Genomic DNA, 25,175 nt, shown 5'->3' on the forward strand with positions numbered 1-25,175 from the left:
ATTATAATTATATATGATCATGATGATCTTCTTAATTTTGTGTTGTTTTTATTCTTCAAAAATTTATACGAAAAATGTGTAGTTTTGGTCCAACTTTATTGAAAGTTATCTTCGAAAATGAATGAATTCTTCTTTTTTCAAAGAGATTTTTAATATTATAAATTCTTTCATTGTAAGATTTTGATATAAAAAAAAACAAAAAAAACAAAAACAAATCACAATATATATATATATATATTAATACAAGTCTTTAATTTATCGTCTATTCTTCAATTATTTCTATATTCTTTGAAATTGTGAAGTTTTAAATAACAATTTGAGTTTTTATACCTAATTGGAATTCTAAAATGTTATGCGCTAACAATTGCAAGGTTGGTGTATGCAATATATATATATATATATATATCCATATGTAAGATAATAAACATTAAACCTAACTAATTAAATTGACCTTCATGCAAGCACGTTACATGCATGACTTGAAATAAATTGTTATGTGGTTGGACGACACACATACATATATATATACTTACATGCCCACCATATATTCCAAAATTATTGTATTATATTGTTTGCTTAAATTGAAATTATTTCTTTTTTTTTTTAAGTAATTATTTCCAATTCTCTTCTAAATAAACAAATATATTTATATATATAAACTAATCTAAATTTTAACATATTCAAAACATATTTAAATTATATATTAGATATCGTAATTCAACTTACAAATAAATTAATAAACACCCCTTGAAAGTGGATTATGTGGTTGTTGGGTTTATGATCGATCGTGCACAATATTCCTAAACTACCAAAATGTATATATATATATATGTTTCTGTGGATAAATTTATGCATAGTATAATTAATATTCACTAGTACTATTTTATTGCTATATACATAAATTCTCTAAAGCTCTGTGGTTCCATTTCCAAGCCACTAATAAGCACGTAATTGAAATAATATTTAAATTAAAAGATCGAATTCAAGAGGCAGAAGGTTTGTAATATGTAATAAGATCTTACCAATATTCGATCCATCTGTCTGCCCTGAATAAACATATGATTTAAATTAACAAAAGTTTGTGAAATTATTTATTGTTAAATTCTGTACCAAATCTATATGATTGGGACTATTAATTTTAATTATTTGTATGTACGTATCGTTATTGTGGATAAGTGCACGTTGATTAATTTATATGTTTATTGCAGGAACAAAACAAGCAATTTCATTTCATGTAATTGAATATATATTCCTCGAATTTGGATTTTACTGATAATTATTGGTATATATTGTGTTAATTTGAAGCCAGAATTTATGATAAATTTGGATTATATAAAGACACTTGAATAATATATATATTTTAAATAAAATCTCTACTCTATATATATTTAGTGAATAAGATTACAACAGCTGTGTATATAGACACAATGGGAGGATGAATCTGGAAACAAAATTCATGTCTGAACCTAGTCTAAAAGCTAATTATAACAAAAATCTTAATCTACACAGTTATACTAATTGATACAATTGCCTGATTTAACAAGTTCCAGATAGAATTGAATGTTTAAAAATAACACAGTACTTTTCAAAAGACAAAATTCAATCTTTATCACCCAATAGTTTGAACTTTGACTTGAGAGTTAAGAAAGAAGAAAACAAGAAATTATATCTGGACTGTGTCAAAGAATTAGTACAAAACACAGCCCATTTATAGTTACCATTGTAATAAATTGGGCTTCAGTAGGCCCAACATAAATTTAAACCATGCCCATATTCGTGTACCAAATTTAAAATACACACAATATATTTATTGACAGATATTACCGTGCTACTGACAGTTCTATCGTATGCGATAGAGCATACGATATTACTATAAACAATATATTGTATGTCTTAATATAATACAAATATAACATATGAATTAATAATATATGTTATAGTCTCTATTACATATAACATATATGATGTATATAATAAAATTGTGTGTTGTATGCATAGCACCGTGGGGATTTTTAACCGTTTCCATATTTATTATATGCACACATTTTCCAAGTTTAAGCATATACGACATTAATTTCTTGTCTGCAGTAAGACCACTAAAATTTGATTAAATAATTTAGGAAAATTTATTATATATGAGTCGGTCATGAATTGGAACAAAAACACAGCTGGATCAGTTCAGTGTTGTCTAAATATATCCATAGCTGCCATGCATGCAGTTCTTCAACACCTTGCACAACGACACATGTCTACTATTTTGTCTTCCTTAATACATATATGGTGGCTACATCCAATGTTTTCGTCTACGCATATTTACAGATTTTCCTTTATTATTGTTAATGTTATTAGCCACAATTAATTCAAAAATATTTAATTTCATCGAAAAAATATAATGTCTCGTCTTTGCTTCACTGTATTTTTGCTGCTTCTTGCAGCCGCAACTGCTGCTGTTCACTGTAATAACGAGCTTCAAGCGGTGGCAATGGCGAGAGAAGCATTGCTGTTGCAATCGGGTCGGGTCGGGTACGAGATGCTCAGCGGGTCGGGCGGTGATGACGGTGCTGATGCTTTGGCTGACTGCGTGAAGCTGTATGAAGCGGCGGAGCCGAGGCTGGGATTGTTGGTTTTTGCGGGTGACAGTAACTTTAGCCGCGATGATGCTGTGACTTGGCTCGGCGCAGCATTGGCGAGCCACGCCACTTGTCTGGACGGCTTGGGGGAGAGGGAATGGCTCGTTGAAGCCGGGCAGGCGCGGAATTTGACTCGGCTTATTAGCCGCGCCTTGGCTCTATACAGCGCCGCCGGCGGAGCTGATACGAGAAGGAGTAATTATTACACATTAATAATTATCGTGTTGTAGTAATAACTAATCTTTTTAGCCGTGTCTGAATTTGATCGTATACGTATATTATTCGTATAGAATCGTCGACGGGGTCTGACGTGGCAGGGCTTCTGGCGTCGTGGGATGTTACGACCTCGAAGGCCGATTTGGTGGTGGCGCAAGACGGCTCCGGAAATTACAGGACCGTTAGTGAAGCTGTGGCGGCACTCGGTCGGAAAAGGCCCGCCGGCGGAAGAATCGTCGTGCACGTGAAGTCGGGGGTGTACAGAGAGACTGTGGACATTGGTAGGAATCTAAAGAACGTCATGTTCGTCGGCGACGGAATTGACAGAACTGTCATCACGGCCGGCCGGAATGTCCCTGACGGCGCCACCACTTTTAACTCCGCCACGTTTGGTAATTTATTTTATTTTATTTTATTTAACATCCCTTTGTCTGAATTGATCGAATTCTGATAGACATTTATAATTTTACAACAGGTGTCTCCGGCGACGGGTTCTGGGCTCGGGACATGACATTCGAGAACACGGCGGGGCCGGAGAAGCACCAGGCGGTGGCGGCGCGTGTGAGCTCCGACGAGTCTGTATTCTACCGGTGCAGCTTCAGGGGCTACCAGGACACCCTCTTCGTCCACTCGCTCCGACAATTCTACCGCGACTGCCACGTGTACGGCACCATCGACTTCATCTTCGGCGACGCCGCCACGGTTTTCCAAAACTGCGACATACTCGTCCGGCGGCCGATGGATCACCAATCCAACATAATAACGGCGCAGGGGAGGAGCGATCCCAACCAGAACACCGGAATCTCGATCGTCAACTCCCGCGTGTCGCCGGCAGGCAATTTTCAGGCCGTTAAGGGAAAATTCAAGACCTACTTGGGGCGGCCATGGAAGCCGTACTCCAGAACCGTAATTATGAAGACGGAATTGGACGGATTCGTCGACGGAAAAGGATGGAAAGAATGGAGCGGAGACTACGGGCTCAAGACTCTGTATTACGCCGAGTATATGAACAGCGGCGCCGGGGCTTCCACGGCGAGCAGAGTGAAATGGCCTGGTTTCCATCTGATGCACGACCGGCGAGAAGCTGAAGGGTTTTCTGCCGGAAAGTTCATCTCCGGGGAGAGCTGGATTCCGGCGACCGGAGTGCCGTTCATGGCAGGGATATGATGATATATGTGATATAATAATATTTGTGATGTGCATCGAATACAATGTGTAGAATAATGGAATTCTTCTACAGCTGTGTTATTTTTGTACTGCATTCTTCACCAAATGCCTTTTTGTTTTTGCCATTGTTCCTCGGCTTCAAGCGTCGAGGCCCGGGCCGGGATACGCGGGTAAGCTCATGATGCGCTTGTCGAGCACCGGACCACCTATAGTAAAGTGGTAGAGGCTCTGATACTTCAAACCTTTCAATCCAAGAATCTCGTGTACTGCAAGAAACTCAAAGCATTCAAAGCATAAGTAAATGATGATCCTGAAGAATGCAGATAAATTAGGTAATGAAATAAAACTGTAAAATTTCATCTGCCATTTTTGGGATGAAAATTCTGCAGCACTGAAAGCAAAGGAAATATAGTTATTTAGCATTCCATTTCTGAATTTCAACAATCAAAAAAGGTAGTCTTGAATCATCATCATCATCATCATCTTGCCATATAAGTGTATATTGGGATTCAAATCTAGTCAAGAGTCAGACATTCCATAAGTGTAATCCAAGTTATTCTCATCTCTCTCTCTCTCTCTCTATATATATAGTGATGAAAAACATTGAGATGATACACTAAACATGGCTCCGAAGAAATCCAAGTATGTAGAGATCTCCAGTGAGAGGGTGAGGAACTCTACTCTCAAAAGAAGGCTCGATGGTTTGTACAAGAAAGCGCACGAGCTATCAGTGCTGTGCGGTGTAGACATAGCAGTTATAATTCATGATTCAGGTGAGGGAAATACGATGCTATGGCCCTCCCCCGACAAGGTAATAAACGATGTCGACAAGTTCTTAAGCCTTCCTGACCAGGAGAGGCTTAAAAAGATGGTACTTCAGGAGAACTACTTGATGGACAAAGTGAAGGACATGACTGAAAGAGTATCTGAACTTCGTCAAAAGAATGAAGAAACGGAGATGGGGTTCGTCTTGAATCAACTCATCAATGGCAAAAACTTAAACGAGTTGGATACAAGGCAACTGAACAGTGTGTACCAATTGGTCGACAAAAAGCTGAAAAACGTTCAGACCAGGAACGAGGAACTTGAAGGGGTTCAAGACAACACTCCAGCAGCAGATATTGCTGGTCATTGTCTCCCCTTCTTACCGGGATCAGAGGCAGCGGCTGCAAGGAAAAGCCAAGATAGCTGTCCTCCAGCAGCAACTCCAATCACCACATTCATGCAAGATATGGCGGTCAACGGTGAAAATATGTTTGGCATACAAGACAACCTCAATTTATGGAAAGGAAGTGACATAGAGCCCGAACCGACTAAAGCTGCAACCCCCTTCAATGAAGGAAATCAACTCGATGATTTCAGCCAAGTTTGGTCATCCATTTTCTCTCCGTGATTCCAATTTGCGCATTTCATACCGGCAGGCTTCAGAGTGAAAAACACACACACACAGATACTTTCTTCTGTTTTCTCACAAATAGCCATTCTCCAATATCTAAACTATTGTTCGTTTCTGTTTCCTAGAATTTTATTCACTAATATGCAAGAATATTCTATGTAATCCTGTCCATAAGTTCTAAATACAAAATCAAATCTACAGGGATTGAGAATATGCTGTCTTATGTTATATGTTTTAACTATCAGAACATTCATTAACCACATTAGATCGGTGTTTTCTTCCTAGTGTCACAGATCGGTGTTTTCTTCCTAGTGTCACGGACTGAAACTTTGGCCGAGTATTGCCGAGAGGAAGATGCAGACGGACGCCGAGTTGGCGGCATACCAACACAAGGAGGCTAGCAGAGATCCTTCAAGATGTTCCGGAACCTCCTGGAATATTCCGGAACTTTCTAGAAGTTCTAAAATCGCCCCTCAACCGAATTGATGATTATCAACTAGATTTAGATTATCCGTATCTCTTTATCCATATCTCTTTATCTAGATATCTATATCTGTGGGTTGTTAAGATATAGCATATCCAAATGTGGATTTGATAAGATATGGCGTATCCATATCTTGCTACATTAGAGTGCCTATATATAGAGGAGGAGTCCTCACTTGTACTTTACTTCAGTTTTGAGAGTTAATAAAACACTCTACGTTGCCGGATGCATTTTATGGTGTTCTTACTTTACCGTGCGTTAGAGATGTGTGCAAGGTTGTACTAGTGAGTTCTCGAGAGAATCGAAGAATCGCTAGGCCGATGGGAAGGTGTTCGAGGAGGAACCATCCGACCCATTACACTAGGATCATTAAGATTCAATCGTAAAGCTAGCAAAATGATCATTTGGAAAGCATCAAGGTAAGACAGAAATGATCTCATAACACTCGTCAAACTTTATAAAATGCAAAAGGATCAATGATCACACGTACCAGGATCATCAAAAAAGCAACCGATTCCAGTAGCAGAAATCCCAACAGCATGTGCTTCAAGATACAGAACTTGGCCAAGCACGCCGGTTTCCCAAAATAGCTGTGGATACATCCAAGTTCCCTTTTCCCTCAAATTCGGCTCAAGATGAGCAACCATACCAAGACTGAAGCAGCCATCACTGGCAATGTCCTACATCAAAATAAGCTGAAAATTAAGCGAAATAAATTGCTAGGTCGTGTGTCATACCAAGCTGCCACTCGTAGAATACTAAATCACCTATCACTTCACACAATAGAAAAAACACCGAGAACAATCGAAGATACCATAAAACATCCACATAAATTTCAAGCTGCATACAAAAAGCTCGAGTTGGACCTGATGACATGAAAGGCGTTTCGAAAGTTCCTGACAATCACCCAGTGCAAGTTCATACAGCGGAAGATTGTCGGGGCAGCCATCCGGCTTAGTCCACTTAAATTCTGATCTTGTAGCTGTCCTCAGCTCATTGAAATGGTCAGTGTTCCTCACCAAGAAGTACAACCCATTCGGCAGACCCTCAACCCTATGAACAAAAAGAACCGCATGAACCTCACAGTCCCAAGACATGGCTCGAAATGGCAATGCCAATTGTCTCCCCTGCTTCTGCCCACTTTCTCCATGACCCGAAGGCATACAATGCAATAAAATCTGATAAAATGTCTCCCTCGTCATCGCTGTAACACCATCCATGTCGACAGCACTCCTCCGTTTCCTCACCACTTCACTAAGACTAAGCGGCTTATACGAACTCTGGCTAATCATGCTGCTGCTCCTGAAGGGGATCGAAACCAATTCCTTTGCCATTGTCGCCGGCTTCTTCACAGACTCTGCTGTTCTGTAAATAATATCCCAACATATGTGCTCTTTACTAAGCATATTCGGCTTCCCCTTCCACTCCAGTTTTGACAACAATGGCAAAGCCATTCTCAGCTTCTCATAATCCACCTCGAGCTCCTTTTCACCTGTGGGAAAAACCAGCAGCATACAATCTGGATGCTCGAATTCAATCTCGGGCATTCGGCCCCTCACTGGTCTGCTGGGAATGCTGAGCTTTGGAAAATCCCCAATTCCCATTAACTTCTCCATCTCTTCGTAACCTAGCCCACCTAAAACCCTAACATCCCATCCCAGCCCTGCAGCAGCCATGGAGATCGCCGCAATAGCATGCCCGACGTCGTGATTACAATACCTAAACGCTCTCTCCCCGTACTTCCAGGCTTCCCGCCAGAATATAGACGACAATCCGATCAGGAAGGCCCCCTCGGGGAAACATGCCGTGAGGAATTCATCATCCGGAATTCGTGCCCTAATCTCCAGCGCGTGCTCCTTCGGAGCGTAATGGGCGACGAAAGAGTGCTCGGAGAGGGAATCTACAGACGGGGAGATGATGTATGCTTCTGTAGGGTGTAGATTCCCACTGCTAGGGTTTACGCGCAGCGACCACGTCGAGAATCCCGTCGTCTTCCACGCGGATAGGGCGAGGGAGTTGTAGAAAAGCTGAGAAATCGTGGTTTTCGAAAGCGGTTGCGGATTCGGCAGGGAATTGAATACGGATAAGTACGGAGGGGCGTTCCGATCATCCGCGTCGGGGTGATTGAGCGGGACGATCGGGGCGGAGACGTAGCGGCGGAAGGGGTTGGGCTGATTCGCCCAATCGAGGCCGTGCGGGCCGCGGGCGTAATTGTTGAAGGAATGCTTAGTTTGGTTGTGGTATTTCAAAACCTGGTTTAGGACCTCTTGTTTCCCTTCCATGGCTGCTTCTTGCGAGGAAGTGGACATGCTGAGAAGACTTGTGATCTTCTTGGCGACGGCGAAAGGATGCCGGAGAGGCCGTTGGCGGTGGTGAAGGGAGGCTGGAAGGCGGTAGTGTATGAGCGACATTGTTGAATTGTGGACGCTGTCTTTTTCTTTAATTGATTCCTCTCCCACTTGGAAGTTGAGATTTCTTTAGAATGTTCCATTCAATTTGATTAATTACGCTCGAATTATCTACACAATCGTTCTCCTAGCTTCCGGGAATCCGCCATTGACACAGAGCTTTTGCAGCCTGGCCGAACACAATCAAGGTTTGATTTTTATTATTACACGTACATGGTTCTGAGTTTGTCATACTTGTTATCACAACTTTAGGTATCATTGGTTTGTAAAGGTTTTCAGGACAACAGTTGAAGTTTGGTTTCATTCACAAAAATCTTTGCAACCTCAACATTTCAGACTACACTTTCACCCTTGTACACTTCATGTTTGCATGTCCTAACCCCTGAAGCTACATCCAAGGTAAGGTAATCCTCCTCCTCGACGTCCCGGCCGGTCAAGGCACGGCGGGAGCTTCTTTTACGCCGCCGCGCTTCTCTTGCTGCATACATTTAAACCGATTCGCGCAGGTGATGAACAGCGCGAGATCTAAAGCAATCAACGCCGCCGATAAGAAGAAAAACCGATCCATATGCCCTTCGTTCAAATTTGGCGATATCCATCCGGGCTTACCGTGCTTCGATGTCACCTTCATAACAAGAGTCACTATTATGCTGCAAAGATAACTCCCCAAAGCCGAAGATGACATGGATAAACCAAGCCCGAAACTTTTTAGCCCCTCGGGGATCTGCGACGCGAAGAACTCCCATTGCGCGACGTAGATGAACGCTTCGGAGACTCCCACGAGCACATACTGCGGGATCTGCCAGAATATGCTGAGAGAGCTTGTTTCCCTGCCATTAGCATACTTCAGTCGACCTTGCTCGACCAGGCCGGCTACGATCATGGCGAGAATCGATATCACCATCCCGATCCCCATCCTCTGTAGCTCGGTTGGTGTCCTCAGCGACCTCTTCATCAGCTTAACGTACAACGGGACGATGACCTTCTCGTAGCAGATGATGAAAGTAGACGTGCTGATAATGTCAAAGGCGGTCATGCTCGCCGGGGGGATGTGGAAATTCGATATCTTCGTGTCCATCACTGATCCCTGCTCGACAAAGAGCGAAAGGACCTGCACGAATACAATCGACGCCACGATCGAGCAGCACCATATGGGAAGCAACCTCAGGACACATTTTACTTCTTCGACCTGCGTCACCGTGCACAAGTTCCACGGATTCGGAGTCTGTCCTTTCCTCGACAACAAGATCCTCTCCGACGGCGTCACCACGGCTGCCCTGTCCAAACATCTGTTCCCAGGAAAGATTTCATCACATGCCAATGCAAAACTCATTACATTGAAGATCGAAAAAGGCTTACTTGAAATCATCAGTATGTAATATTCGTCGAGTGCATCCATCTTCATACAGCCCTTCGCCACGCGATGGCACGTCAAGCTTTACTTTTCTAACACAAGCAACGATCACCTGAGAGAATCTTGAAATCGGATTGCCACAGGGTCGAGTGTGCCGATACCTAGAAGTCCCGACCAGCAGAGATACTAAAGCCAAGAATCCGCAGAACGTCGATATCCAGAAAGCCAGCACCCATTTTCCTAAATTTTCGATGTAAACCAACACCGTTTCTGCAATCAACGATCCGACGTTGAGGGCCACATAGTAATAGCTGAAAAATGTTGTTTTCGATTTATTCTCTTCAGAATCATCCTCGTCGAACTGATCAGCACCCAATGCAGCCAGAGCCGGCTCTATCGCCCCGCTTCCAAGTGCCAACAAGTACACTGATATGTAGAAACTTGCAGTTTTAGCCGGTGAAGGTTGGTTGCAGAGGACGCCATTTTTTCCACACCCTTTCGGTTCGAGCATGAATTCTTGAGTCGACAGAGACAAAAGCACCAATCCCTGCAATGCGCCGCGACACAAAATTCATAACTCGGAATTTACTAGTTAAACTGAAAAAACTCGGAACTTACAATGATTAGAACAACTTGGAAAACAACACAAGTCATGTGTCGTCCTAAGTACGAGTCGCTTAGAAAAGCACCGAACAAAGTGCAGATGTTGAGAGTTCCCATCCATGTACTAAACGTGCTCGCTGCTTCTGCATTCGATTGCCTCAGTACTAATTTGGCGAAAAGAACCATATTCACTTCTACTCCCGTAAATGCAAGCGCAGCTAGTCCTTCGCTTACTGAAAAACAAACAGATCAAATGAAACAAAAGATTCATACAGCTTTTCTACGATAAATATCATAAGCTAAATTGAATAAGTACCGAGCAGCAAGGATCCTGCTCTCCATCCACCCGTTTTTTCTCTGTTCTCCGGTTTCACATACCCGTCGTCATCGATAGAACCTTCTTTCGCGCGGGAATCGCAGAATCCATTTCCTATTTCCTGCAAGTATAAGTTAGTCTCTGCTAAAGCCATGCCCTCAGAAACTCTAAGCATCTAAGAATATACAGTTAAAAGCTTACCATGGTTTCTTAGCCAAAGAAAAAGCAGTTCTATTTCTATATAGAAGAAACAGGGCAGCTATGACTATATTGAACAGTTATTTAAGCTTCTGGCATTTGTTTGTGTCGATCCAATAAAAGCTAGAAAGTAAACAAGTGGAAAAAGATCAAAACAAAAAAAAAAATCAATAATGACAAGGCTGTCATAAACAAAACAAAAAACAAAACAAAGGTAGAGAGTGATCAGATAAAAACTTTCCCAAAGCGCCAATCATTAAAACATAGAAGAAAGCCAAAAATTTGCTTTTTATGATCACCTGCTGCATTATTAAATCAGCACTATGGGCACATATGGTCCACTGAAATCTTGCTCCCTTTTTTTCTTAAGCACGTTTTCAAGAGACTATAAGAGATTGGATTGGACAGAATAGAGTAGTAAAAGAATCATGAAGCAAGTTCTTGATATGTCATCAACCTCTTGAGGGCACTTCTTCTAGAATCACGTTTCATATCAGAAAAAAAAAAAAAAATGATAAAATTACAAGTTGAAGTAATCCAAGAAATGGATATTTGGCACTCATTAGTGTGGTTGACTACTTTCCGACGACATCAATCGATTTTGTGTCGCTTAGCCTTTTCATTTGTCTGAACAATGTGGAGAACAGTGTGTTTGGTAGATAGTTTTGTTGCAACATATGCAAGAAAGATAATAAAAAGAATAATCACATGTTGGCTATGTCTAGAAGAAAAATAATGAATTTCAGAATACGAGCATAATGTGAGTATTTATAACAAATTAAATCAAACCTAGGTGACTGAACCAAAATGGGGTTGCCCCCACGCTGTAAAATAGCAACAAATGTCTAAATACCAGGTATCCCAACAGGTTGTTTGGATATCTAGGGTCCTATAGCCGAAATAATTGACACGAACAAATCCTACTAATCATAAACCAAACCTAGGCTACGGTCCGAGGATTCTGTTAGACTCCTACAGTGACTCAGGGAGTACCAAACTTCCCCAACCTTCAACCAAACACACTTAAGGGATGCAGTGATTGCTCATAATTTGTCAAGACACAGGCCTAGAAAAGAATCTGAAATAATATTTTATTTCCCTGGGAATTAAAAAAACAGAGACAGACATAAAGGAACATGCTTTACTTCTGCTGTTTCGACACTTAACAGAGTGCAAAACCCTCAATCATTTTTAGTGGGGTGCCATGATCATCCTTTCCTCCTTACCAGACATGCCAAAGACCAAATCTTTGTAAAGTTGTAAAATTTAAATGAATCGGTCGTCAAAGATCTTGCATTTTCTTTCTTATCTTGGGACAAGAACAGAGTTATGTTATATCGATCAAGAACGATTTTTTATGAAAACGATAACATCACGGGACGTGTGGCAGAAGTGAATTGTATATAAATGTAGTATAATTTTCTTATCGAATTCAAACCCAAATTAATGACTAATTCTAATCACATCGATTTAATATCAAGAATTGCAACTGAATGGACTATCCTGGGGGTTTTTCCCTGCAATTATTTGGTGGGCCAGAATTGTGCTGTGAATTGACGACAGGAAGTTTTGTGGGGCTTGTCTATGATTCAGTGAACGAAAAAGTTGGGGTCTTTGAATGCATACATGATGACAGGCTCGCAGGCAGCCATGGTGAAACTCATAGCCGAGCTGCTTTGTGTACTTATAATTAAATTTGTGTTGGCGTGTTTGATGGAGTGTTGGCATGCGTGATTTCTGTCTGGGATGGATTGCAATTTCTGGTTTTGACGATAGTGGAAACTATGATAGCCATTGGCGTGGCATTTTTGGTGAATTTCATTCCATTTTTTTATGCAATTGGATTTGTTTATGTTTCTGATTATCATTACTGCGACGGCATTGCCTGGTAAAGAAGATAGGTTTGATTTGATTGAGTATTATTACATTGTCGGAAGAGCTTATGTGAAGAGAGACTTGGAATTGCAGAGTATTGAAGAGCATGTGAAGACGAAGGTGGCTGTGTGATGGAATTGTCGAAACCTTGGGGACTAAATTGTAGTATTTGTAAATGTAAATGAAAGCCACTTTATTCCTTAATATTGCAACTTAGTCCTTGCCCATTTATCGCTGATATTGGCGCGCAAAGCTTCTGAAATGAATGGCGGCACGCTCCGTGGATGCGAGAATGGAGGTTTCGTCTCTACCAATATCTCCCTCGCAGAGAGGAAAGTTGATATCGGCAGGGTATACGTCGGTTGCGTCTGTCACCTATGTTTCTCCTTCCACTTTAGCTCGAGGTAAAACCCTATCCGCGCGCCGGTGGTGTACGTAACCTTCGTTTTTTAGAAATTTTCTATTGTTGGTTTGCTTTTTGGTCAGTTCTGTGGCTTATTGGTGCATATTTATCGGAAGTAAATGTCTGGTAGCTTTTTGGTTTTTTGATGATTTAGTTGAGGGCTCTATAGTATATATGTTGACTAGATTTGAAGATTTCGGAGGATGAGGCGGTGGGGATCTTGAGGGTTGCATCGCGAAGGGCTGGATTAGACAAAATTGAGAACGGAAATCCTGCGATTATGAATGGTAACATTTAGTTTCAAGTTTTTTCAGGCGATGATGTTGTGTTCTAGGCTTCTAGCAGTAACCGTTGGCTGATGAAACTGTGTAGCTTTGATGGATGTTGCCTGCTTCAGTATTTTGTCACTCCTCGTTGATTTGTTGCGTAATTTGTGTTCAGTCTTCAGTCTTGTTGTTTTGAAGTTGAAGATGTTTTGGATGGAAGTTTTTGACAATTTAAACTATTTAGGAGCACAGACAGCATGGGATATGCTGAATGAGGAGCAATCTTCTGTATGCATCACCACATCTTCCTCTAATTTAGATGAAATCCTAGGTGGAGGAATTCACTGTAAAGAAGTTACTGAGATCGGTTAGTCGTATTTTGCACCAATAAATTATGTAGCTGAAGTAGGATTAGTATCAGTTTCCATGTATTCTCACTGGAGTTGTGATTGTCATTATATTAGGTGGAGTGCCGGGCATTGGCAAAACTCAACTTGGGTGAGAAGCACATCCAGTGTGTTATATGTGTTCATGCTAACAATTTACTGTATTTTTCTTAACTAATACATAGTGGTGAATAGGATTCAACTGGCTGTGAATGTCCAAATCCCATCCGATTATGGTGGCCTCGGAGGAAAGGCAATTTATATAGGTATGGTTAGGTGAGAGCAAGCGATTTTGCATATTATTATTTTGCTGTCTTCTTGTGAAAGCTTAGTTTGTATCATTTTATTTTTCAGATACGGAAGGCAGTTTTATGGTGGAACGTGTTTTACAAATTGCAGATGCATGTGCTGTTGACATGCTAGAATATAATAACATATTGCGGAGAGATTCAGAAGCATTTCAAGTAAACAAACAGTCAAGGGATTTTCTTGACAGTATATTCTACTTCCGAATATGCACTTACACTGAACAAATCGCTGTTATAAATTACTTGGAGAAGTTTGTTTCAGAGCATAATGATGTGAGTATAGCTAATTGTATGGTGATTAAGCAACCTTCAGTAATTTTGGTTAAGGCTCCATGATCCATTTCATTTTCTTGTCTTGTTTATCAGGTTAAGCTTGTGGTTATTGACAGCATTACTTTCCACTTCCGTCAAGACTTTGAGAACATGGTTACTAGGACTCGACTACTTGGTGAAATGGCCTTAAAACTGATGAAACTTGCAAAGAAATTTAATTTGGCAGTACGTGTATATCCACATTTCTTGTCCACGTGTAGCACATTGACTTCCACCACATTAGGCATCAACAAATGTCTTAAGTTTTTTTCGTCATGATTGTGTGTTAACCCACAGTTCATGCAAACACTTCTGCAGGTTGTTTTATTGAATCAAGTAACCACAAAGTACAATGAAGGATCATTTCATTTAACTCTTGCTCTTGGTAAGTATCTTCCCCATGAAAGTGTTCTTATCCTGTATTTATCTTTATGCAGTTATCCCCATGTTTAGTTCATATTCCCCAAGTTATATGTATTTCGTGCCTTTGTGATTTTGCTGGAATAAGCATTCTTTCTAACTTGAGCACTGTGCTGAACAGGTGACAGTTGGTCGCATGCTTCTACAAATCGGATCATATTGTACTGGAATGGCAATGAGAGGTATGCATATATTGACAAGTCACCCTCACTACGATCAGCATCTGCCTCATATTCTGTGACAGCCAAAGGTATTCGAAATTCTACTCCAAACTGCAAAAGAGTGAAGTTGATGTAGTTTTCCAGGTAAAGAACAGCAGAGGCCCTTTCTCTTGGATTAAGGTAATTAAGAAACAGCTTGTATTTTACTGGTTATTCCAATCTTTATTAGCATAAAGACATTTTGATCAATTGTTTTGTGCTAAGGGTTCTTCGCTATAATATCCTCTTTATCTTACTTTAATGTTGAAATCCAATGATGTGAAGTATGCTTACGCTTCACTATAGAAGATATTTTTTTATTGAAAAAGAGAATGAATACCTCGTTTCCTTTCTTGTTGTTATCTATTGTGACTTTGATGATAAGAATACGTATCTTCCCTTTACATGATGAATATGTAAACTTAAATTCATGCTTTGTTATAACCAGAAATGTGGTGAGTTAAAAGGGCTTGTTATAAAATTGCACTTTTTTAGAGTCAATAGTTTCATGATGGCTGATCTTCTAAATAGTATCGATGACAAATCGTTCAAGAAAGAATTCTTGTCAATCTATAGGATCATTCTACGGTAAGTGACGTACCTACCTAACGCTGAGTGGTGTTTACATCATTTCCTAGTTTTTACAGCCTCTTTGTGTCTGTTGCTCTGGAATACACTAACAACAAAACCCAACTTTTTGGTTTAAACAAAGTGGGTTTTTGACTGGACTTAAAAAACAGTAGAAAAAGAATCATTACATGCGTTCCATCCTCGTGGTTACATATAGGAATTTTACCTACCGCTGTTGGGAAACGTAGAATTGCAGATAGAAGTGGGGCCCAAAATCCAACGGGGTCAGAAGAAAAAATTCACCTACCTCTAGCATTGGTTCAATAGCTAGCAAAAGGTGTCTTCATTGTAAGCCCAAGGGTTATGTTTATGTACTTGTCTCTAAAGCTCACCAAACAACCAACCCCCACCAGATCCCTCAAATTACCTCTACCAAACCCAGAAAAGTAGACATAAATATCGAGTATGAACAGCATCAGAGGTGAAAAAGTAACTTAGAAAATTTAACATATTAAGAGTAGAAGTCTTTTCTGTGATCTTAACACGATGTGTAACTGGATGAGCATATTCTTGTCCGTAAATAGATGCTTTATTTAATTCGAGTATAAAGCTAGGGCTGTTATTTGATGACTCTTTTCTTCTTCATAAGATTATCCTACAGAGAGATTTTGACACTTTTGTTCTGTTTGCAACTTCGAATTTTGATAACCCAAAATATTTAAAAGCGCACACACACCTCATATTTTTCCTTCTTTTATCCTTTCCTTAGCCATTTCATTCAGTTTTTCCCCAGAAACACAGAACAGCTGCAGAGGGCAGAGCCATGGCTTCCACTTCTTCCCTCACTCTCTCCCAGGCCATCCTCTCTCGCTCCAACCTCCCTCGCCATGCCTCCGCCCAGCAGCTCTCTCCCTCCTCCAGTCTTCTATTCCCTTCCTTCTCTGGTCTCAAATCTACCTCCTCGGCGTCGGTTTCCCGCCGCCGTACTCCCTCTGTACCTCGCACTCCTGTCCGGGCCTCTGCCGCCGTAGAAACCTTAGAGAAAACAACTAATGTTGAGCTTGTGGAGAAGTCCATCAATACAATCCGGTTCCTGGCAATTGACGCCGTGGAGAAGGCGAATTCGGGACACCCTGGTTTGCCCATGGGCTGCGCTCCCATGGGCCACATATTGTACGATGAGGTGATGAGGTACAACCCCAAGAACCCTTACTGGTTTAATCGTGATCGGTTTGTGCTCTCCGCTGGACATGGATGTATGTTGCAGTACGCTCTCCTTCACCTGGCCGGATACGACGCCGTCGAGGTCGAAACTTTTTTCTTAAAGTTCGAATTTCTGTAATATTTGTCTGCATATAATTTATTTATTTATTTTTGGTGGAATTTTAGTAGGAGATGTATCTGATTTGGTTGATTGTGGACATTGGTTTGGTTCTGGATGTCGCTCTGAATTTTAGGGGATGTTTTACTGTTGTCTGGTAAACATTTTATTGTTCAAATTATGAAAATATTATTAAAGATTTGAACTTTTTCAGGTGAACTGTAATTTCTGTTGGTTGTTTTCTGGAATGCGAAACCCCATGAAACTCACTTGCTGTGTTGCGCTGATATCTTTCGTAGTTTTATGTTGTCAATGCTCCAATTCGATCCCAGACTAAGGTTTTAGTTAGTGGATAACTGGATATATATGTTACCTCTTGTTTACTGTTGATCTGTGAAAGCTTAATTTCCATTATAGCAAATTTATTGCATTTGAGATATCTCAGTATTTTCACGTTCTTCTCAGCCTAAAGTTACATACTTTACAGGAAGATGATTTGAAGAATTTCCGTCAATGGGGAAGCAAAACACCAGGACATCCTGAGAACTTTGAGACACCTGGTGTTGAAGTCACCACCGGTTAGAGTTTAATTTTTAAATGTTTCTTCATTTGCTCGTCGGTTTCTGTATTACATTGTGCAATTCCCTTATATTGCTCTGTAGGTCCACTCGGCCAAGGTATTGCAAATGCTGTCGGGTTGGCTCTCGCAGAAAAGCACTTGGCTGCCCGATACAACAAGCCTGATTCCGAGATAGTTGACCATTACACGTAAGAACCATATAACCTCTTTTCTTTTATATTATTTGTTGCAAGGAAGGATCAAAACCCTTATTGATGGTTTGAGAATTTCATTGGTTTATACACAGTTATTGCATCCTTGGTGATGGGTGTCAAATGGAGGGTATTTCAAATGAAGCCTGCTCCCTTGCTGGACATTGGGGACTTGGAAAGCTGATTGCTTTCTATGATGACAATCACATATCCATTGATGGTGACACAGAGATTGCTTTTACTGAGAATGTTGACACCCGGTTTGAGGGTCTTGGTTGGCATGTAATTTGGGTGAAAAATGGTAATACTGGCTATGATGAAATTCGGGCTGCCATCAAAGAAGCAAAGGCTGTAAAAGACAAGCCAACTCTGATAAAGGTAAGATGTTCTCTTAACATATTTCGTTGCCTGGAAGTGACATCAAGGAAGAAATTACTCCAATATACTTTCTAAAATTCTGGGTGTCATGCTTATTTGATTTATTTGCTTGTTGTAGAGCGTAAATTCACGTGGTGATTTTATTTTTCTTTTTCTTTCTTCACGATCAGGTTACTACAACCATTGGTTACGGTTCCCCTAACAAAGCCAACTCATACAGTGTGCACGGAAGTGCATTGGGTTCTAAGGAAGTTGAGGCCACCAGAAAGAACCTTGGATGGCCATATGAGCCTTTCCATGTGCCTGAGGATGTGAAGAGGTAACGATGTTTATTCTAAGGAATACTATTTTTCTAGTGTGTAGAGTACCTGTTTATTTTCTTCACATTTTCTTGGCAGCCACTGGAGCCGACATGTTCCTGGTGGAGCTGCTTTAGAATCTGAATGGAATGCCAAGTTTGCTGAATACGAGAAGAAGTATCCTGAGGAAGCTGCTGAACTGAAATCTATAATCACTGGTGAATTTCCTGCTGGTTGGGAGAAAGCTCTTCCTGTAAGTACTGCTTACCACTTCGCCAGCTTTATTGTTCTTATCTTTTCTTAACTCAATATTTTTATATGCACGAATTAATCTGTGGTAAGCATGCATGAACACATGGATAAAACTCTTTTTTCACGATGAGATTCTTATTAATAACATGGAAATATGAGCGGAAGTTTTCATTGTTGTCCCCAGTGAAATCATATGTTCTATCTCCTTGGTTTCAATTGAAAATTTGTAATTTTGATTTCAACGATATCTTGTTTCAGACATACACTCCCGAGAGCCCTGGGGATGCCACCAGAAATCTATCCCAGCAAAATCTCAATGCTCTTGCAAAGGTCCTCCCCGGCCTGCTTGGCGGCAGCGCTGATCTGGCATCCTCCAACATGACCCTTCTGAAAATGTTCGGTGACTTCCAGAAGGGCACACCCGAAGAGCGTAATGTCAGGTTTGGCGTACGTGAACATGGTATGGGCGCTATCTGCAATGGAATTGCTCTTCACAGCCCGGGTCTCATTCCATACTGTGCAACCTTCTTTGTTTTCACCGACTACATGAGAGCAGCTATTAGGATTTCTGCCTTGTGTGAAGCTGGAGTCATCTATGTCATGACTCACGACTCTATCGGGCTTGGAGAAGATGGGCCTACTCATCAGCCTATTGAACATTTGGCAAGTTTCCGAGCAATGCCCAACATATTGATGCTCCGTCCAGCTGATGGAAATGAGACAGCCGGTGCGTACAAGGTGGCTGTCCTCAACCGAAAGAGGCCCTCAATCCTTGCCTTGTCCCGACAAAAACTGCCCCAACTTGATGGAACCTCCATTGAAGGCGTGGAAAAGGGAGGTTACATCGTATCAGACAATGCGGCGGGTAAGAAGCCAGATGTTATCTTGATTGGAACTGGTTCGGAGTTGGAGATTGCAGTGAAGGCTGCCGATGAACTTAGAAAAGAAGGCAAGGGAGTTAGAGTCGTCTCCTTGGTTTCTTGGGAGCTCTTTGAGGAGCAATCTGCGGAGTACAAAGAAAGCGTCCTGACTAGTGACACAGCCAGAGTCAGCATTGAAGCTGGATCGACATTTGGCTGGGCGAAGATTGTCGGGCCAAAAGGAAAGGCCATTGGGATTGATCGATTTGGTGCTAGCGCGCCGGCCGGAAAAATATACAAGGAGTTTGGTCTCACAGCAGAAGCTATTGTAGCTGCGGCGAAAGAACTGCTGTCCTAATTTCCCAACAGCTTAGCCTCTTCTTGATGACTCCTGCGAAGGGTAATGTGGATTTGGCATCGATAAAATCATGTGGGAAGCGTGGCGCGGCGTGGCGATTCGATAGCCCGGTTGAGAATTCTTAATAAAGCAAGACATTTTAATCAGTTTATTACTGTTATTGTGGTTCTTGAAATTGAGCAGCAGTTTTATATCCATGCACATATATATATATATATATTTATATCCGTATGCATACATTGTGAAATTTGCTTACACGCGAACTGGAACTGGAACGTTGTCTTGATTTTGTATCAATGTGTTTTTGATGTGTTGCAAAGGCCTACGTTGTTTATAGAATTGTGTAATCAGTTGGGGCTCCTGAAAGTATTAAGTCTGTATATATATATATGATTGTAAAAAATGGACAATAGTTTTGGGTGATTGGTTGGGTGGGAGACAATAATAATAATAATAATAATAATCCTGACTTCTATGCCAAAATCCCATAGTGGGGGGTGTGGGACTGTCTGTGTGGTGGTTGAAAGAGATTTGGTGTGTGTGGTTGTTAGAGGGGGTGGGGTCAACCTATCTTAGTTTGGATATCCACATTATCACCTACTTCCCCCCACCCCATCCCATCCCCAACGGCCCAACCCTTTTTAACTAAGACATGGATAGGGTTTATAACAGAATAATTTCATAATGTAAAATAATATCTCATCTGTATGTCCTTCCCTGGTTATTTTGATGTCCTAATTGCTCATAAAAAAAATACTGAAATCTTAAAGAAAGACAACCTTCTTTTGGTATTTAGAAAGACTCACTCTCTATGAATAGTAGTATTGGTAAGAGATTGTTGTTTCTGTTCTCATTGTCAAAAATCATACATAGAAATTCCAGATTCCTGTAAACAGGAATAATGAATATATATAGATATCTATTCTAACAAAGAAAAGGTAAAATTTTACATCTTAATGTGGGATGAATTGCATGGTGCAATCTCTGGATCAACAATGTCAGCTTCAAAAATTGATGTTTTCCACTGAGAGCTCCTTTTCTGACAAGAGCTTGAGTTTCTGTAGAAAATTAGAGCCAGAGAATGTAGTTTAGCATGAGCCCCGAAAATATTTCGAAGAGATTAGGACATATAGAATGACTATGTAGAAACTTGAAGTGTAATAATATAACATTTCTTATCCAATTGGTTGGATCAAGGTGTTGTTTTAGATCTTGAGAAAATTGGTTGGCTGAAGGCAAGAATGTAATGCTTACCGTGATATATTGAGGTGGATCATCGATGCTAGTCGTACCGAGGATTACTTCCCTCCTTAATTTTGCTGTAAGTTTATGACAGACTCTAAGCTGAGGACAGAAACAGTGAATAATCAGTTATCTGCACTAAAAGTATTGGAAATGAACATACAATCGGAAGCTTTCTTACCTCAGATCGGGTTGCTCCACCAATGACGAATATAAAAATGCGTTGCCCCATCCTCTTAAAATCGGTAGTTGCACTCTTCAGGACAGAGTCACTGGAAATCAGGGCCGACAGAGGCAACTTCAATTTATTTTCTCATAAGGAATATAAAATGCAATCGACAACTTAAAAACCATTTTGCGAAGAAAGTTTAAAGAGAAAGAACTAATGCCATGTGGCGAAAAGCTAAAGATCCCTTTGAACCGGGAGCTCTATGTGGTTGGTTACCTTGAATATCCATCATCAGAAGTCCGTGATCGTGCCCAATTTGCAGTTCGTCTTGATCTTATATTATGTGGAGCAGTAGTTCCACCTGCTCTGGCTGATGAAGTCTGTGAGGCTCCACTACTCCCCTTGGTTGCTTGATTGGAAGAACTGTTCTTGCATTGATATTCATCTGCCGGCAGTCCTCCTTTACCGAGCTTTTCAATTATCTCCTGCCAAAAAAATTGCATAAAATTTTCATTTCATTTCATTTTCAAGCAACATAAACATCTTATGTTTAGACCAAACCTCTAGTTTGGGATAAAACCGAAATAATGCCCATGTCTCCTCTTCTCCAGTTCGATCCTCTCTTTCTGCGTGCTTTTTCTGATAAGCAAAATACAGATATTCAGGTCTCAGATACCGAGTTGTTACTGGTTTTGGGATAGAAATATTTATTTACCTTAGCTGATGAATCAAACTTGAGTGAGAAACCGCCACCTTGAGCCTTTTTAGGATTTGCTGCCTCAAGCAATTTCATATTTTTCACAGTTTTCATGTCGGCACGTGTTAATTTTGCCAACTGAAGAAGCATAAGACAAATCCATATCAAATCAAGTTGCAGCTGATGCTGCATTAATTGGAACATCTATTTTCTCAGATTCCAAAAACTAAATATTGTAATCCATAACTTATGAACAATGCTTGAAATACTATAAATGCTTAGCAAGCAAGGTTGGTCTTCATATGCCAAATGCACTAATGAAAGGTATTATGTATGCATCAGCTTGTATATGTGCAACACACATGTAGAGAAAGAAAGAGGTCGGGAAACCTGCATCAGTTTTATGGCTTTATCTCCCTCAAACTTTTCTGGATAAACTTGACCATAAATCATCAAAAGCCGCAACTTATTCTCATTTGAAGTATCCTGTAAGGTAGGGAAATACCGTAACCTATCTGAACCAATAGGAAAGTGCTACAGCATTCCTGTACATAGAAGTTAATATATTACCTGGTTGGCTCTCAAGTAACTGATGACTTCTTTTGTTCCTGCATCACCAAATACAAGATCCTGCTCCAGTTGTCCAAGGTCCCGAAGACCAACGTCTATAATAATCTCATTAATTTTCCCAGCAATCTGATCAAAGATAAAACGGGCAATGCATTATGCAAGTATTCGACAATTTAAACAATCTTTATTTGGTCTTCACCAGTGACACTTGATGAAACTGAAGAAAAATAGAACATTGTCTAACCACAATACAAAATCAATTGTAGGTAAATAAAATGTTGAAACCTATAAAGCTTCTCACGAGTGCAGCATATTAGTTTACTAAATAATGAAATGAATTGCAGATCTTTCAAATTAAAAGTCAACCTGAACATGGGTGGAAAGTTTATCCATCTGTTCATTATACTGTGGCAAAGATTGAACCAGTTTCTGCATGTCTCTAGTTGACAACTCGCCTTCTCTGCATAAAAGCCAAAATTGGTTAAACTTTGACAGAGGAAACAGCATTAGTTGATAAAATTACTTATCTTCATTTGAAACAAATGCATCCAGAGCCCTAGGTTCAGTGACTGTTCTCATATTGTTATGAACAAAGGAAAATTTCATCATTGAAAATGAAATAAAGTATTTAACAAACTTAGAGATATGGATAATAATGAAAGTATGGAAACCCATAATGGAGAGCATGGCTACAATTTTTAAAAGAGAGTTGGTACTCTAGAGGCTAAGAATTTAATCAGACTATCTCATTGTGCACAATAAATACTTTCACAGGAGACAGTTTCTCTTCTGCTACCGAGACGCCATATTGAATGCAATAAAGACTAGTTGAAGAACGAAATCAGATTTCATATGACATGTGCAGAATATTCTGGTTTTGTGACAAGGATATATTACAGAGCATCATAACATAATAAATCAACTTGCACTTATGATTTATGAACACCACCTTTGATGTAATTGTGCTGCTTTATTTTTGGAAACAAAATTTGTCATCCTGTCATGCAAACGTTCACTTGCCTGAAAGTTTTAAATGAGAATAATAAGAAGAAATATACAAGCATTTGGTAAAGATTATCACTTACAGAAATTCAACTGCCTGCTGGGAAATGGTCTATGAAGAGAAGAAAAACCTCTGCTATGTGAGCATGCCGCAGTTCAAGCCACACAGGATCAGTTTCTTCCAAAAGTACTTCCTTCTTTTCAGGTGGACCGCCTGATTTGCTAGGAACCTTGGGACAACTATATTTATAAGATAAGGTATTCACATGACATATCATGGTAATATATTTTGTTAAAAGAATTTACCTCATGCACATATTTATTTCCTTCCAGTTCAAGCAAATCATGACACATAGCATCATATGTCCATTCATGAATGACAGGAGCAATCTATAATAAAAAATTTGGCACAACTTTAAAGGGCGAAACAGACCATTATAAATTATGAATCTTCTGAGAAAACTGTAAAATCTGATGAAAGCAAAACGCACCTGATCAATTGATCTGTCCACTATAAGTAATTCACATGTTTCATTTTGTGGGAAATTTGGAATGGTAGATTTATAATTTGAAATGTTGTTCCAGACTGCATTAGCTAGCATTGATGGAATCAAGTCGCGAGCCCTAGACTCCATACCATCATCAGATGCTTTGGAAGCTTTATATCGCACAAAAGGAGATTCCTGAAATTCAAATTATTTGAACTACTGGCTGTGAAAGTTGATAAAACTAGACAGGCTAACTGACAGAGACATTTTGGTAAAGCTTCTCTCCTAATTTTTACATCCAGTAAATCTGGAGAATCACTCATTTGTTTTCTTGTTCTTTACAGTGGTAGGCAAATTCATCCTCAGTAAAACGAAATGAATGATGCTACATTAGGAGTCAGTTTCTTCCAGCACATGTAATTCTAATTTAGAGATGAAGATCTCACCTTCCAAGTTAAGTGATAATTAAGGTAATCTAGAAAATACATCTATACTGGACAGAATAAACAGGTGACAAAGACAACCAATTGAGATAAAAGAACACACACACACACACACACATATATATATATTCCTGAAGCCAACTTGATGGGGTTGAGAATGAAGGATCAGAATAATTCTTTTGGTACCTTCAATGATGCAAAAACAGTAGCAATTCTCATGGCCATTCCATTTATACATGCATCGAAGGTTCGAGGATTTGCAGCATTGTCGCCAAAGAGATCTGCAAGTGCGCTCTCATGATCAGTGATGAATGCCTGAAATTAAAATTTCCATGCTGTTATCATTGATACATTAATCTTTACATTCCAGGATGTCCAACGGACATGATATCATACAATTAAAAAATAAATAAATTATGGTTTACCTGACTGTCTATGGGGAAGTACTCTAAATTCATCTGCATATTTCCAGAGGTCGTAAATTAGCAAATGTCAACACACACATAGATATACAGATTCAGGAAGTAGAATTAGATGCTGCAAAATTTGGGGAGATTTTTTACCTCCCTTAAAGCCCCAAGACGTGGTAAAACACTACAATCACCCTTGATTCGCTCTAGAAGGTCTTTCGATACATGTGAACTGAAATATACAAATGCCCTGCACCGAAAATTACCAAATGAAGGAAGCATTACACAGATCCAACAAAAATAAAGCAGCGACAACAAATTTTTGGAATGAATTCTGTGTCATACTTCCTGTATAGAGGTTCTCTTCCAGACATGTCAGACAGAAACATGATGAGGCTGAAAA

At 40.0% G+C, this 25,175-nt stretch overlaps 6 protein-coding genes, 1 long non-coding RNA gene and 1 pseudogene across 8 annotated transcripts; 5 read left to right on the forward strand and 3 right to left on the reverse strand.

Moving 5' to 3' along the window:
- Positions 1-2,286: 2,286 nt before the first annotated feature.
- On the forward strand, positions 2,287-4,279 carry LOC127264016 (pectinesterase). The gene is made up of 3 exons (XM_051293380.1): positions 2,287-2,825; positions 2,921-3,238; positions 3,322-4,279. Exons 1-3 carry the CDS (start codon positions 2,393-2,395, stop codon positions 4,011-4,013), a joined length of 1,443 nt encoding a protein of 480 aa, XP_051149337.1. The 5' UTR covers positions 2,287-2,392; the 3' UTR covers positions 4,014-4,279.
- LOC127263820 (uncharacterized) lies at positions 4,131-8,310 on the reverse strand. The gene is made up of 3 exons (XM_051293099.1): positions 6,760-8,310; positions 6,384-6,573; positions 4,131-4,279 (listed from the first exon to the last, which is right to left on the reverse strand). The coding sequence occupies exons 1-3, from the start codon at positions 8,302-8,304 to the stop codon at positions 4,152-4,154; spliced, it is 1,863 nt and encodes a 620-aa protein (XP_051149056.1). The 5' UTR covers positions 8,305-8,310; the 3' UTR covers positions 4,131-4,151.
- Positions 4,259-5,725, forward strand: LOC127264085 (agamous-like MADS-box protein AGL80). The gene is made up of 2 exons (XM_051293500.1): positions 4,259-4,345; positions 4,605-5,725. The coding sequence occupies exon 2, from the start codon at positions 4,636-4,638 to the stop codon at positions 5,404-5,406; it is 771 nt and encodes a 256-aa protein (XP_051149457.1). The 5' UTR covers positions 4,259-4,345; positions 4,605-4,635; the 3' UTR covers positions 5,407-5,725.
- Positions 8,311-8,368: 58 nt separating the features above from the next.
- On the forward strand, positions 8,369-8,920 carry LOC127264154 (uncharacterized). The gene is made up of 3 exons (XR_007841637.1): positions 8,369-8,489; positions 8,573-8,700; positions 8,808-8,920. It is a non-coding gene; the product is annotated as an uncharacterized LOC127264154 (long non-coding RNA).
- LOC127263891 (protein NRT1/ PTR FAMILY 7.3-like) lies at positions 8,723-11,097 on the reverse strand. Of its 2 annotated transcripts, none has more exons than XM_051293218.1 (5): positions 11,072-11,097; positions 10,575-10,695; positions 10,274-10,491; positions 9,661-10,202; positions 8,723-9,590 (listed from the first exon to the last, which is right to left on the reverse strand). In XM_051293218.1, the coding sequence occupies exons 1-5, from the start codon at positions 11,078-11,080 to the stop codon at positions 8,735-8,737; spliced, it is 1,746 nt and encodes a 581-aa protein (XP_051149175.1). In that variant the 5' UTR covers positions 11,081-11,097; the 3' UTR covers positions 8,723-8,734. The 2 variants fall into 2 exon arrangements, with proteins under 2 accessions (XP_051149175.1, XP_051149234.1); XM_051293277.1 differs by lacking the exon at positions 11,072-11,097 and adding an exon at positions 10,776-10,872.
- Positions 11,098-12,527: 1,430 nt separating this feature from the next.
- Positions 12,528-16,104, forward strand: LOC127260773 (DNA repair protein RAD51 homolog 3). Its single transcript, XM_051288731.1, has 9 exons — positions 12,528-13,051; positions 13,236-13,337; positions 13,561-13,683; positions 13,781-13,814; positions 13,898-13,968; positions 14,057-14,283; positions 14,377-14,508; positions 14,641-14,707; positions 14,864-16,104. Exons 1-9 carry the CDS (start codon positions 12,913-12,915, stop codon positions 15,037-15,039), a joined length of 1,071 nt encoding a protein of 356 aa, XP_051144688.1. The 5' UTR covers positions 12,528-12,912; the 3' UTR covers positions 15,040-16,104.
- Positions 16,105-16,222: 118 nt separating this feature from the next.
- LOC127260700 (transketolase, chloroplastic) lies at positions 16,223-20,117 on the forward strand. Its single transcript, XM_051288616.1, has 7 exons — positions 16,223-16,818; positions 17,321-17,411; positions 17,496-17,601; positions 17,700-17,982; positions 18,153-18,301; positions 18,381-18,534; positions 18,792-20,117. Exons 1-7 carry the CDS (start codon positions 16,336-16,338, stop codon positions 19,749-19,751), a joined length of 2,226 nt encoding a protein of 741 aa, XP_051144573.1. The 5' UTR covers positions 16,223-16,335; the 3' UTR covers positions 19,752-20,117.
- A 421-nt stretch (positions 20,118-20,538) lies between these two features.
- On the reverse strand, positions 20,539-25,146 carry LOC127246852 (protein transport Sec1a-like; annotated as a pseudogene).
- Between the last annotated feature and the right edge of the window lie 29 nt (positions 25,147-25,175).

Source organism: Andrographis paniculata, unplaced genomic scaffold (genome assembly GCF_009805555.1).
Source record: "Andrographis paniculata isolate CXL003 unplaced genomic scaffold, ASM980555v1 Contig10END, whole genome shotgun sequence".
Lineage (NCBI taxonomy): Eukaryota > Viridiplantae > Streptophyta > Magnoliopsida > Lamiales > Acanthaceae > Andrographis > Andrographis paniculata.